General features: G+C 45.1%; 1 protein-coding gene across 1 annotated transcript in view; it reads left to right on the top strand.

Annotated features, from left to right (window-relative positions):
• Positions 1–542: 542 nt before the first annotated feature.
• The window catches only part of LOC140425531 (leukocyte elastase inhibitor-like), a 30,821-nt gene continuing 18,521 nt past the window's right edge, over positions 543–12,842 (top strand). Inside the window, exons 1-4 of the mRNA XM_072509933.1 lie at positions 543–668; positions 8,334–8,510; positions 9,081–9,218; positions 9,486–9,603. Of these exons, the coding sequence (XP_072366034.1) occupies positions 8,343–8,510; positions 9,081–9,218; positions 9,486–9,603 (424 nt within the window). The 5' untranslated portion in view covers positions 543–668; positions 8,334–8,342. The remainder of the gene's footprint in view (positions 669–8,333; positions 8,511–9,080; positions 9,219–9,485; positions 9,604–12,842) is intronic.

The following is a 12,842-nucleotide window of genomic DNA, read 5'->3' as shown; positions in this document are numbered from 1 at the left end:
ATGATTTTTCCTGAACAACCCAATGTTGGTGCTCTCTGATCAGTCCCTATCTGTCCCAGTGCTCAGTCACTCCATCCCTCATGACAGGTTTGGGCTGCACCTTGGCACAGTGGTTAGCACTGTTGCTTCAGAACGTCAGGGACCCGTGTTCGATTCCCGGTTTGGATCACTGTGCGGAGTCTGCACGCTCTCCCTGTGTCTGCGTAGGTTTCCTCCGGGTGCTCCGGTTTCCTCCCACAAGTCCCGAAAGATGTGCCTGTTCAGTATATTGGACATTTTGAATTCTCCCTCCGTGTACTCGAACAGGCGCCGGAGTGTGGCAACTAGGGGATTTTCACAGTAATATCATTGCAGTGTTAATGTAAGCCTCTTGTGACAATAATAAAGATTATTCTTATTATAGGAACTTGGGCACACATCACTTTAGATTAATAGGACTATAATTTCCCAGTTTATCTCCCACCCTTCTGAAGTAGGTTCCCTCTCTTCCTGCATCACTCTGTGTTCCGCCTCCTCTTCCCTGTCAATTCATCTTACCATCCCGCCCCTTCCCGGGTGGGTGGGGCGGTGACTCTGGGTTAAAATCCGACCCTGAGGTACTGCACACACACACACAAAGTGAACACAGTGACATCAAGTGTTGCAGCTGAAAGGTAGCAGCGCTCAAGGTAAGTGTCTTTCGATCTCACCCAGGGTTTTTGCTCTCCCTGCACTATCTCCCCGCCAGCGCTGCAAACCTTCGCTAACTTCCTCACCAATTCCCCTCTCAGCCATTCAGAGAAACAGCAGCCCCTTCATGGACAAAGTCTCCTTTCTCCCAGTGGACTGTCAGTAAACAGCAGCGGCCACAGGCACATCCACCCGCCTCCGCTTCACCAATTCTCACCCAGATGCTCACTTGCGATGTCAAACCATCAAATCTGGCAGCAAAAGTCAAACTGAGGCGTGGCCATGTTACTGGGAGATAATGGTTATTGTCTGCAGTGTGGCTGCATTTGAACAAACATGTCCACTGCAAAGAGAGGCAAGCACCCAGCAAAAAGTCACCATTTCTCAAATCCTAACCCAGCTGCAAAGGTTGCCAATGAATAAATCGCTGGGAAAGTTTGCTATTTCCCCCCAAATGTTGCAATAGTCCCGGGAGGGTAGTTGTGACGAGGCTCTCACTGTGTGATGAGGGAGTTGGTGAAGGGGGGGGGGGGGGGGTGCACCAGTAGGTTGGTAACCGGTCAGTGGGTGTTGCCCATGTTCAGGAAAAAGAATTCAACCAGAAACAAGCCCCTTTTCAACACAACAACAACCTCCGACTTTCATTTATGTGGCGCCTCTCATGACCCCAGGAGGTCACCAAGCACTTGGTAGTCAGTATTGAAATGAATTGTGATACAGGAGGAAAATCCAGTTCAAAATGTTTCAAACCCCGGTGAAAAGAACAATCACTCAAACTGGCACCAGTAATACTGGAGTTCCATTTTAAGGTATCCGACACCAGTTTGGACAAGGCAGGTTTTCCAGGTCTTTCCATGGCAGCCAATTGCGGCACAGCATGATCCCACAACAGCAATGTGATAATGACCAGTAGGCCAGCGGGTCTGAGAGCTGTAGGCACCCTGGGTGGCTAAAAATCCCAGGAGACTACAAAAGATAAAGGTAATGAGGGAACAATGTAATAATGACCTGGCCAACGGGCCTGGGTGGCTAAATATCCCAAATTATGCAAATACTCCAGAAGCAAGTCTTTTTTTTTTTCTTTCATGGGATGTGGGCATTAGTGAACCAAGTGGGGTTTTTACGACAACCAACAACAGTTTCATGGTCATCGTTAGACTTTAGTTTAATTCCAGATTTTTATTGAATTCAAATTTCACCATCTGCAGTGGCAGGATTTGATCCTGGGTCCCCAGAGCATTAGTCTGAGTCTCTGGTTTACTAGTCCAGTGACAATAACACAACGCCACAGCCTGTTGTACAAGTAATGGCGATAAGACACCTTAGGATATCCTGAGGCAAAGAAATATGATGCTGAATAAGTTCCAAGCTTTGTGTTTGTGTAACCCACAAAGGACTTGAGGGACCCCAGGTGACATCTTTAACAGGGAATGTCATTGGAGAGAAAAAAAAGCACCTTGCATTTTATATAGCACCTATCACAATCTCAGGCTGACCGAAAATACTTTACAATCAAAGATGCATTTTAAAATTTAGTTGTTATTGTAACGGAGGGTACGCAGCAGCCAATTTGTGCACAGCAAGATTCCAAAGTCAGAAGTGAAATAAATAACTAGATGACCTGTTTCAATGATGTTAATTGAGAATTAACTATTAGCCAAGACTGTAGGGAGAATCCCCTGCTTTCCTTTTAATACAAGTGATCCCTTATATCCACCTGAGAAGACAAATACAGCCTACACTTCCAATCACATCTGAAAGACGCCACGTCAGGCAGTGCAGCTGTCCCTCAGCACTGCCACCCTCCCATCCACATCCCATAGCTTACATACAGAGTCAGCTATTCCACCATGGCAACCACGACACCCAAATATCTTGCACCCCACTCACAGACACGCTGCCCGCTCTCGCAGAAGCTCAAGAAAAGCAACAGAATGGTCCGTTCTGGGTAAACGTCTCAAATGCATGAAGTACTGGCTAGCACTGGGGTAAAATACAAACTCTCAAACGAAAGACAAATTTCTGTATTAAGAAATATGAAGAATATGTTCGAAAGAGGTTATTTTAACAGGAGACCTCAATCGTCCAAAGAATAATAGGAACACAGAAGTTTTTTTGATTCAGGATTGGTAACCGTGCTTGATTTGACCTGGTGTTTGTAAAGAATTGAATCAAGGTACAAGAAATTCTAGTTATACCACCTCCTGGGCGTAGTAACGGTAGTTTGATGAAGTTGCATCATCAGGAAGTATGATATACCCAAACCAGGAGATTACAAAAGATAAATGTAATGACGGAACAATTAATGCCTGCAGGTTGTTGAAGTATGTTCAACAGGGGCGGCAAAGTGGTTAGCACTTCTGCCTTACCGCGCCAGGGACCCGGGTTCAATCCTGGCCTTGGGTGACTGTCTGTCTGTGTGGAGTTTGCACGCTCTTCCATGTCTGTGTGGGATTCCCCCCACAGTCCAAAGATGCGCAGGTTAGGTGGATTGGCCATGCTAAATTGTCCCTTAGTGTCCAGGGATGTGCAGGTTAGGTTACAGGGATAAGATGGGGCAGTGAATCTGGGTAGAGTGCTTTTTCGGAGGGTCGGTGCAGACTCGATGGGCTGAATGGCTGCCTTCTGCCCTGTAGGCATTCTATGATCAAATGAACACTTTACCAAAGGACAACTGGATTACATTGAAAGGAATAATGCTGAAAGTGCGCAATACTTACAGAAAATTACGAAGTGCAAAATAAACATATTCTGATATGTCTGGCCCACAATGATTTTAACGTTCTAACAAGCATTAATTGGCTTCAGATGGGACATCCTCCTCTTGCTCAGGAGGAAGTCCTGCCTCGGGAGACCTGCCGGCCAATCTGATTGGCCAGTAGCTCCCAATGTCCCTGCAGTGCCAGAAGCGGCAGTGGACAGGAGTGGGACTGCAAGCAGTCCCAAAAGTCTATGTCCCGAGAGATCAGGACCAGGTCTGTTTTGGTGGTCCCAGTGCAGGGGAGATGAGGCCTGGGGAAGTGATCAGGGCGGATATTGGGAGTGTTGGTTGAGTGTCTGAGGGGTGGGGTGGGGTGGGGTGGTGTGGGGACAGGACACACACGTTAAATGCAGGTTGCTGATGCCACCCCTCTCCCCACTTTACTGCCCGAGGTCTGAATAGGGTCACTTTTGTGGGCTGATAACTTATGGACTCCAAAAGGCAGACAGGCCTTGCCAGGCCCAGCATAAAATTGCAGAGAAAGGTTACTCTAGCCCATAGTTAAATTCAGAAACCAGTCAACAAGGTTTGCAGGGGCAAAGAGAATAATTGACTGGCTGCTCTTTAATGCAGGACCTCCTCTCTGGATAGGGTTGGAAGTCTCAGCCTGAGACAAATAACGCTGCTCCCAGCATAAAATGACTGCGGGGCATCTGGCCTTCGGACCTGCGCGGTGATGACCAACATTTGCAGCCCACATTAAAGGCAGCAGCAGAGGTTTGGACGTAATAGTAAAACCTTCTTTCAGTTTTGTGGCGGTAACAAGGTAGTCAGGGAACAAGTACAAAAGATAAAATATGTAAGTAGAGGCAAAGCTGAGAATTGACAATATCGTGTGTTAACTTGCTGCAAGTGTTCTGGATGGAGGATCTGAGAAACGTGTTAAAGTCACAGGCATGTCCTCCCTATTAACAAATCGCTATGAGTAGATGGTATTTCCCCCAGAAAGAGTCTAGGAAGGTTATTTGTGAGGTACTGTCCACTGCTATCCTTTCATTGGATGTGGGCATCACTGTCACGCACAGCAGGTGATGACGATCCCTAATTGCCCTAGGACAGAGTGGCTTGCTAGGTCATTTCAGGGGCCAGTTAAGAGTCAACCACACTGCTGTGGGTCTGGAGACACATGCAGCCAGGCCAAGTAAAGACGGCAGATTGCCTGCCCTGAAGGACAGTAGTGAATCAGATGGTTTTTTGTATAGAATAGGCATTTTTTTGTATTTTCACAAACTATTATTAACACACAATTAATCCCATTGACATACAAGAACAAAAAAACCCAGCCTTTTAATTAACAGTTAAACAGTTTTTAAAAAAAGTTGTTGAGTTCACTTTCCTAACTACTTCTAAAATTTCAATTTAGCAAAATCCAGATACAAGTCAAATGCCCCTTATTAATAAAGTTGACACTCGTGGTGCAGTGTTTAGCACGGGCGCCCCACGGCGCCGAGGTCCCAGGTTCGATCCCGGCTCTGGGTCACTGTCCGTGTGGGGTTTGCACATTCTACCCGTAGTTTGCGTGGCTTTCACCCCCACAACCCAAAGATGTGGGTTGGCAGATTGGCCATGCTAAATTGCCCCTTAATTGGAAAAAATGAATTGGGTACTCTAAATATAAGAAAAAAATAAAATTAAAAAATAATAAAGTTCACACTCAGTGGCTTACAGATTTATTCACAAAGTCCTTGGAGAGAGGCTTTCAGAAGTTAGAACTCCTTTCCTCAGAACCCAGAGCAGAACTCTAAAATGAAATTAAAAACAGACACGGGGCAGGGCTGAAAACAAAACTGAAAAACCGACCCAGCTCTCCCATGAGTGACATCTTAGACTGCCTAGCTGTTAACCCACAGCTTTAACAGACATATAATCTGGGTAAACCTACAGCTTTAACAGATATATAATCTGGATACCTTAACCTAAGTTCTTTCAAGAACATTACTGCCACACATTTATGATACAATATACATTAAAAATTACTACATTCATCACACGAACAGTTTTCTCTAAGTATTGAAAACTTTCAGCATTATTCCTTTCAATGTAATCCAGTTGTCCTTTGGTAAAGTGTTCATCGGATCATAGAATCCCTACAGTGCAGAGGAGGCCATTCAGCCCATCAAGTCTACACCAACCTTCCGAAAGAGCACTCCACCCCGATTCAATGCCCCACTATTGGTGGACAATAGAGATGGACCAATAGGTTAGAAATGGGTCAGAGTGGAGCCCGTATTCAGAAAAGGGGATAAACTAGACAGCGGTATTAAAACCTCCATTCACACTGCAGAGGTAAATTTGAGAACCATTTTTCCTTCTCAATAAGTGATTGAACAGTACACAACAGACTAAGAAGGGGACGATCATGTCTCACCGGCCTGCTCACCTGCTTGGAGGAAGAAACAGCTCAAGTGTACTGTGCAACTCATTATGGTACAGTGTATCTCGACTCCAAGAGACGTTTGACAAAATTCCTTGTGTAAACTTGTAAGTTTAATTCTAAACGATAGGGATTCCGAGTAAATCGTATGAATGAATAAAGTGAATTGAAGAGTAGAAAGCAACAGGTGCAAAATCATTCAAAAACGGAGAGGTATGTTACATGTTTAGAGAACTTCGGTAAACCACACTTGAAATACTGTATTGTTCTGGTCTCCATATTTAAAAGGACATAGAAGCACCAGAGGAAATATTTAAAAAAAAAAAAAGATTTGCAAGGATGTTACCAGAACAGAGTTGACACTATGAGAGACGATTGAACGGTCTGGATCTCTGCTCTCTAGAAAAGAGCAGCCATAGAGGTGGACCCAGGAGAGATATTATGAAGCGGTTCAATATGGGAGACATAAAAAAAGATGTTTCCACTTGTCAGGGAGCCAAAGCTGGAGAGTTGTAAATACAACATCATTAATGAGGGATTCAGGCAGAGCTTCATTGCTCAGAGTGGTGAGAATATGGAACAACATGGGGTTGTTGCAAAAAAAGAGCACAGATGCATTTAGAGGAAAAATAGACCAGTAAATGTGGAAGAAGAGAAGGGAAAGTTATATTGATAGGGTGGGAGGGGCTAAGATGGGAGGAAACGTGTGTGCAACAGAAACCTGTTGGGCCAAATGGCTTGTTTCTGTAAAATGCTCTGTTAAATTAAAGATCACAGATACCTCATGAATGATATAGAAAGAGCTGGGTGTATTGGCAGACTCAATATTAAACATGTAGGCAGTGCAACAGTCAGCAAACCGAAGAGAATGTTGAACAACGTAGTCAAAATGGTTGACTAGAAATCACAAGTTGTGGTCACAGTGTAATTGCTCCGGTTAGATCACAGTTTAACAACTCCATCCAATTCTGATCACCGAACACGCAGTCAGACCTTCTAGTACTGAAGGCCGAAGCCAGGAGGTCAACAAGACTGATCCCTGGTGCTGTGGTCTGGGAATTTAAAAAAAAACATAGAGGCACATGAAACAGTAAATGTTATGGAATAAATGAATATGGGAACTGGACCAAAACACCTAAAAGGTGCAAAATATAGAGAAGTGCCGTTAGGACTGATGTCAGTGAATTCCTATTACTGTAAAGAGTGAGCAATTATTAGTATACATTTACAGATATGATAGTGCAGTACAGATGAAAACTCAGGCTGCATTTCAGCAACATTTCCATACTGCATTGGGAGAACTGTAGATGATGATGGAGACTCATTCATACTATCCATGGAGTCACAGAGTTTTACAGCTTAGAAAGAGGCCCTTCAGCCCATTGAGTTTGTATGTTGAAGTATTCCATCTAATTTCTTCCCTGAAACCAAGGCCCAATGGTAGATGCTAGCATTATGGGCTGGATAACAGAGGTTACATAGCCTCGGATAGCAACGTGTACGTCTGCACGTTGTCTTTCAAACCCTTTAACCTCAAGATAGCACACAATGAGCTCACTGGACAAAAGCAGACGTCTTGACAGTTTCAGTGGTGTACAAGCAGGTATTTTAGACTGAGCAGGGAGCCAGACATGAACAATGGTCGCTGACCATTGACTGCAACGTTGATAATCTCAGACAATGGGATGGAATATGATACGATTGAGTGAGTCCTGTATGACTAATCTGTTTGATGACCTCATCGCAATCAGAATGATGACACCGGCCGAAGAGCTGAATAGTCACTTCTGTTACAATGGCTGCATTAATCTTTGTACCTTGATTGTGTGAGCTTTGTGCATTGTTACATGGACTGGATGGATCCAGTTGGGATGCTCCCGTGTGTGTGGTCTGGGGAGGAAAAGCCAAATGTACAAAATGCCCAGTGCATTTTACCTTGCACCATTTCTTGGTTGGTTGCAGATCAGAATTGATAGCTGCTGTAGAAAAATCCATTGGGATATTATTTGTATTCTGTTTTAAATATGTTATCAGGCAATGTTGAGGGAGGTGTATATATATGGTTTGTGATTTAGGTGACCTGATACTTCATGGTTTAATGTTAATTTTTAACAGCATATAATGCAATACTTATGACAACTGTCTCAGGAATTTGTACCAGGCCTCACCTTTCCTCTTTATTTTGTAATTGTTTCCAATTAGTGCTTTATTGATGGTTAAGCAATTTACTTTGGCTGACTGGGGAATTGTATGTTGAAAAGCTGGTTTTGCTAAATGTGCCTTAAGACAAGAGGTCTTTGCCTCAAATATTCAGCAGTTAACAAGCAACCTCACCTTAGAAATATAAAGAGTAAAAGCTTGTGTCCCGTTTTGCTGCAAGGCTGTGAATGTTTCATTACAAACACTCGACTTGCGATTCATCATTAGCTCATTCTTATCTTCAGTTGCAAATCCTGGTGATTCATTAACTTTCTTGAGAAACATCAAATTACTTTGGACACCTGTGTTTTATATTTATTTTTCTTGCAGTTTAGAACAATGGACAGCCTGAGCAAAGCAAATTGCCGTTTCACTCTTGATCTGTTCAGAAAGCTGATTGAGGAAAATGAAGCCGGCAACATCTTTTTTTCTCCATTCAGTATCTCCACCGCATTGGCCATGGTTTACCTTGGTGCAAGAAATAACACTGCATCTGAAATGGCAAAGGTATGGATAAAATTACCCTGAATAAAAGATGTGGCTGAAATATTCTTTTAAGTGTTTTGTCCATGCATTTTTGCATGCCTCCTTCCTTTCTCCAAGTTGAGTAGCTAAATCCAGGAATGAGGAGCAAAACTTCACACAATTAGAGTATCCTCGGTTCAATGCTCGGTCTGCAGTGAGCTAACTGACCCAAATGAAATTTGTAATGTTCTGGTGGTGACAGTCCACCAGGGTTCCTGCCCTGTAATCCCTGTTCAGTGACCCTCTACTATGAGTGTGCAGATGTTGGCCGAGAGCAGTGTTGATATTAACTGATGTGCCCAAGTGGTTGAATAACCTATTGACACTCAACCTCCAGGATTAGACCTAAGGTGTCTTAGGTACGATTCTGGAAGGTGGCCAGTGTGTTCAGAATGATATCCAGGCACAGAATAAATATCTGCAGGAAATGGAGAGGGGGCAAAGAGAACTAGCGGATAACAAAATGACGGGAAAAACGTAGCTGATTATAACTTTAGCTCCTTTTTTAATTCACTGTTTGATGTTTGTTTTACGCATTTATTCTCAATACAGGCTCTCCATTTTGATCAAGTTGGAGATGTCCACTCTGGATTTGAGAAAATGCAATTAGACATTAATCGAGCTGATGTCGCGTATCTGCTGAAAGTGGCCAATCGATTATATGGGGAGAAGAGCTACAACTTCCTAGAAGTAAGTCGTGGGTGAGTCACCTGTTCCCAGGTTCTTCCAGTGCTCAGGAGCCAAGCTGGAAGACACATGTCAATTATATTGTACTTGACTCCTCCCAATACTCCCCTCAAAGGACAGAGCTGACCCCTGACCCTATTGTCAATATTTGGACATTGCTGGTTTGGACAATGCACCAATTCTGGTGATCCACTAATCATTTTTAAAGCAGATCTTCAAAGGTTTCCCAACTGGACAGTGTAACTAATTTTCCCTATTTTCACTGTTCAGGAATTCTGTAAATCAACCATGAAATTCTATGGAGCAGCGATGTTACCAGTTGATTTCCAAACTGCAGCAGATAAAACCAGAGAGGAGATCAACAAATGGGTGGAGGTGCAGACTGAGGGTATGTTGTCCTCCAGATTTAATCATTTCCAAGCTGAGGGGGAAGCAAGAATCATTATTTTTAAATTCAAAGGATGTATAAATCTTTGTGCCAGTAATTTGATCGGTATATTTTAAAAAAAAATTAATAAAGAAGGTGGAGAAGTTTTTATTAATTCACTACCCCCAGCCATAGCAGTGTGAATATTTAAATGTATCATATAGAATGAAACTTTCCCAAATCGACAGTAGATTAACTGGCTGGGACTTGAGTCAGATTAGCAGTGTTTCGATGTCCTATTCAGTGTATTGTTGTAGCTTATCCAATGAGAAATTGAATTCAGTTGAACAATGAGACCAGGGAGTTCCAGGATGTTGCCCCAGCGACAGTGAAGGAACGGCAATATATATCCATGTCAGGGTGGTGAGTGACTTGGAGGGGAGCCTCCAGGTGGTGGGGTTCCCAGTTATATGCTGCTTTTGTCCTTCTAGATGGTAGTGGTTGTGGGTTTGAAGGTGCTGCCTAAGGAACCTTGGTGAGTTACTGCAGTGCAACTTATAGATGGTACACACGGCTGCTGCTGTTCGTTGGTGGTGGAGGGTTTGAATGTTTGTGTAAGGGGGAGAAATCCATGGGGCTGCTTTGTCCTGGATGGTGTTGAGCTTCTTGAGTGCTGTTGGAGCTGCACTCATCCAGGCAAGTGGAGCATATTCCATTACGCTCGTGGCTTGTAGATGGAGGACAGCCTTTGGGGGGGGGGGGGGGTCTGGAAGTGAGTTACCTGCCATAGGATTCCTATCCTTTGATCTTCCCTGGTAGCTACAGTATTAATGTGGCTAGTCCAGTTCCGTTTCTGATCAATGGTAACCCCCAGGACATTGATTGTGGGGGATTCAGTGATAGTAATGCAATTGAATATCAAGGGACGGTGGTTAGATCCTCTCTTGTAGGAGATGGAAATTGCCTGGCACTTTGGTGGCATGAATGTAACGTGCCACATTTCAGCCCAAGCCTGGATATTGTCCAGGTCTTGCTGCAATTGGACATGGACTGCTTCATTTATCTGAGGAGTTGCAAATGGTGCTGAACATTGTGCAGTTATCCGTAAACATCCCCAATTCTGATCTTATGATGGAAGGGAGGTCATTGATGAAGCAGCTGAAGATGGTTGGGCCTCGGACACTAACCTGAGGAACTCCTGCAGTGATATGCTGGAGCTGAGATAATTGACCTCCAACCACCACAACCATCTTCCTTTGTGCCAGGTATGACTCCAACCAGCGGAGTGTTTTCCCCCTGATTCGTTCAGCTAGGGCTCCTTGATGCCATACTCGGTCAAATGCTGCCTTGATGTCAAAGGCAGTCACTCTTGCCTCACCTCTCGAGTTCAGCTCTTTTGCCCATGTTTGAACCAAGACTGTAATGAGGTCAGGATCTGAGTAACCCTGGCGGAACCCAAACTGAGCGTTAGTGAGCAGGTTATTGCTGAGTAAGTGCTGTTTGATAGCACTGTTGATGACTCCTTCCATCACTTTACTGATGATGGAGAGTCGACTGATAGGGCGGTAATTGGCTGGATTTCTGTCCTGTTTCTTGTGTACAGGACATACCTGGGTAATTTTCCACATTGCCGGCTAGATGCCAATGCTGTATTGGAACAGCTTGGCTAGGGGCGCAGCAAGTTCTGGAGCACAAGTCTTCAGTACTATTGCCGGAATATTATCAGGACCCATAGCCTTTTCAGTACCCGGTGCCTTCAGCCATTTCTTGATATCATGTGGAGTGAATTGTATTGGCTGAAGATTGACAGGCGGAATTCTCTGTAGCCCGATGACGAAATCAAGAACACCGATCGGGCTATGAAAAATGGCTCCTGACGCCGAAATCGGGGCAGGCGCTGGTTTGATGCTGGTTCGCAATGCTCCACATTGGCGGCATTGGGACGCGTGCCGCGCACAGTCGCAACCCTGTTTGAACCTATCGGCTGGCGCACCTGTGATGCTTTGCCTCCGATGGGCTGAGTTCCCGATGGCGTATGACATGTGTGGTCCCAGAGGTCGGAAGCCGGGCGTGGTGGCTGCGGACAGTGTCCAGCGCAGTCACACTCGGTCAGGATCCGTGCTGCTGGCTGGGGAGTGGTGAGAGGAGACCAGGAGGTGGGTTGTGGGTCGGTGTGGGTGGGTATGTGGACCAGCACGGCCAGCGTCATGTTTTCCGGCACGACCGGTGCGTGTGTGGGGGTTGTAGGCGTGTGCGGTTGCGTGCAGTACGGGATCGGGCGATTCTCCGACCATTTTCTGTGTGATCCACAGGTGTTTCACACGGCACCGGTGCTAACCCCTCACTGGATCGGTGAGGGTTTCTTGCCGATTTTCCCGTTGTGAAACACCACAGATCCTCCATTGGCGTCGCACTTACCCTCAGGAACGGAGAATGCAGCCCGACATCTGTGATGGTGGGGCCTCCGGAGGAGACCGAGATAGATCATCCACTCATAGAACATAGAACATTACAGCGCAGTACGGGCCCTTCAGCCCTCGATGTGGCGCCGACCTGTGAAACCACTCTAAAGCCCATCTACACTATTCCCTTATCGTCCATATGTCTATCCAATGACCATTTGAATGCCCTTAGTGTTGGCGAGTCCACCACTGTTGCAGGCAGGGCATTCCACACCCTTACTACTCTCTGAGTAAAGAACCTACCTCTGACGTCTGACTTATATCTATCTCCACTCAATTTAAAGCTATGTCCCCTCGAGCTAGACATCACCATCCGAGGAAAAAGGCTCTCACTGTCCACCCTAACCAATCCTCTGATCATCTTGTATGCCTGAATTAAGTCACCACTTAACCTTCTTCTCTCTAACGAAAACAGCCTCAAGTCCCTCAGCCTTTCCTCACAAGATCTTCCCTCCATACCAGGCAACATTCTGGTAAATCTCCTCTGCACCCTTTCCAATGCTTCCACATCCTTCCTATAATGCGGTGACCAGAATTGCACGCAATACTCTAAATGCGGCCGCACCAGAGTTTTGTACAGCTGCAACATGACCTCATGGCTCCGAAACTCAATCCCTCTCCCAATAAAAGCTAACACACCGTACGCCTTCTTAACAACCCTCTCAACCTGAGTGGCAACTTTCAGGGATCTATGTAACTGGACACCGAGATCTCTCTGCTCATCCACACTGCCAAGAGTCTTACCATTAGCCCAGTACTCTGTCTTCCTGTTATTCCTTCCAAAATAAATCACCTCAC

This window comes from Scyliorhinus torazame, chromosome 6 (genome assembly GCF_047496885.1).
Source record: "Scyliorhinus torazame isolate Kashiwa2021f chromosome 6, sScyTor2.1, whole genome shotgun sequence".
In the NCBI taxonomy this organism is placed as follows: domain Eukaryota; kingdom Metazoa; phylum Chordata; class Chondrichthyes; order Carcharhiniformes; family Scyliorhinidae; genus Scyliorhinus; species Scyliorhinus torazame.
This window is presented reverse-complemented; position numbering and strand designations above follow the sequence as displayed.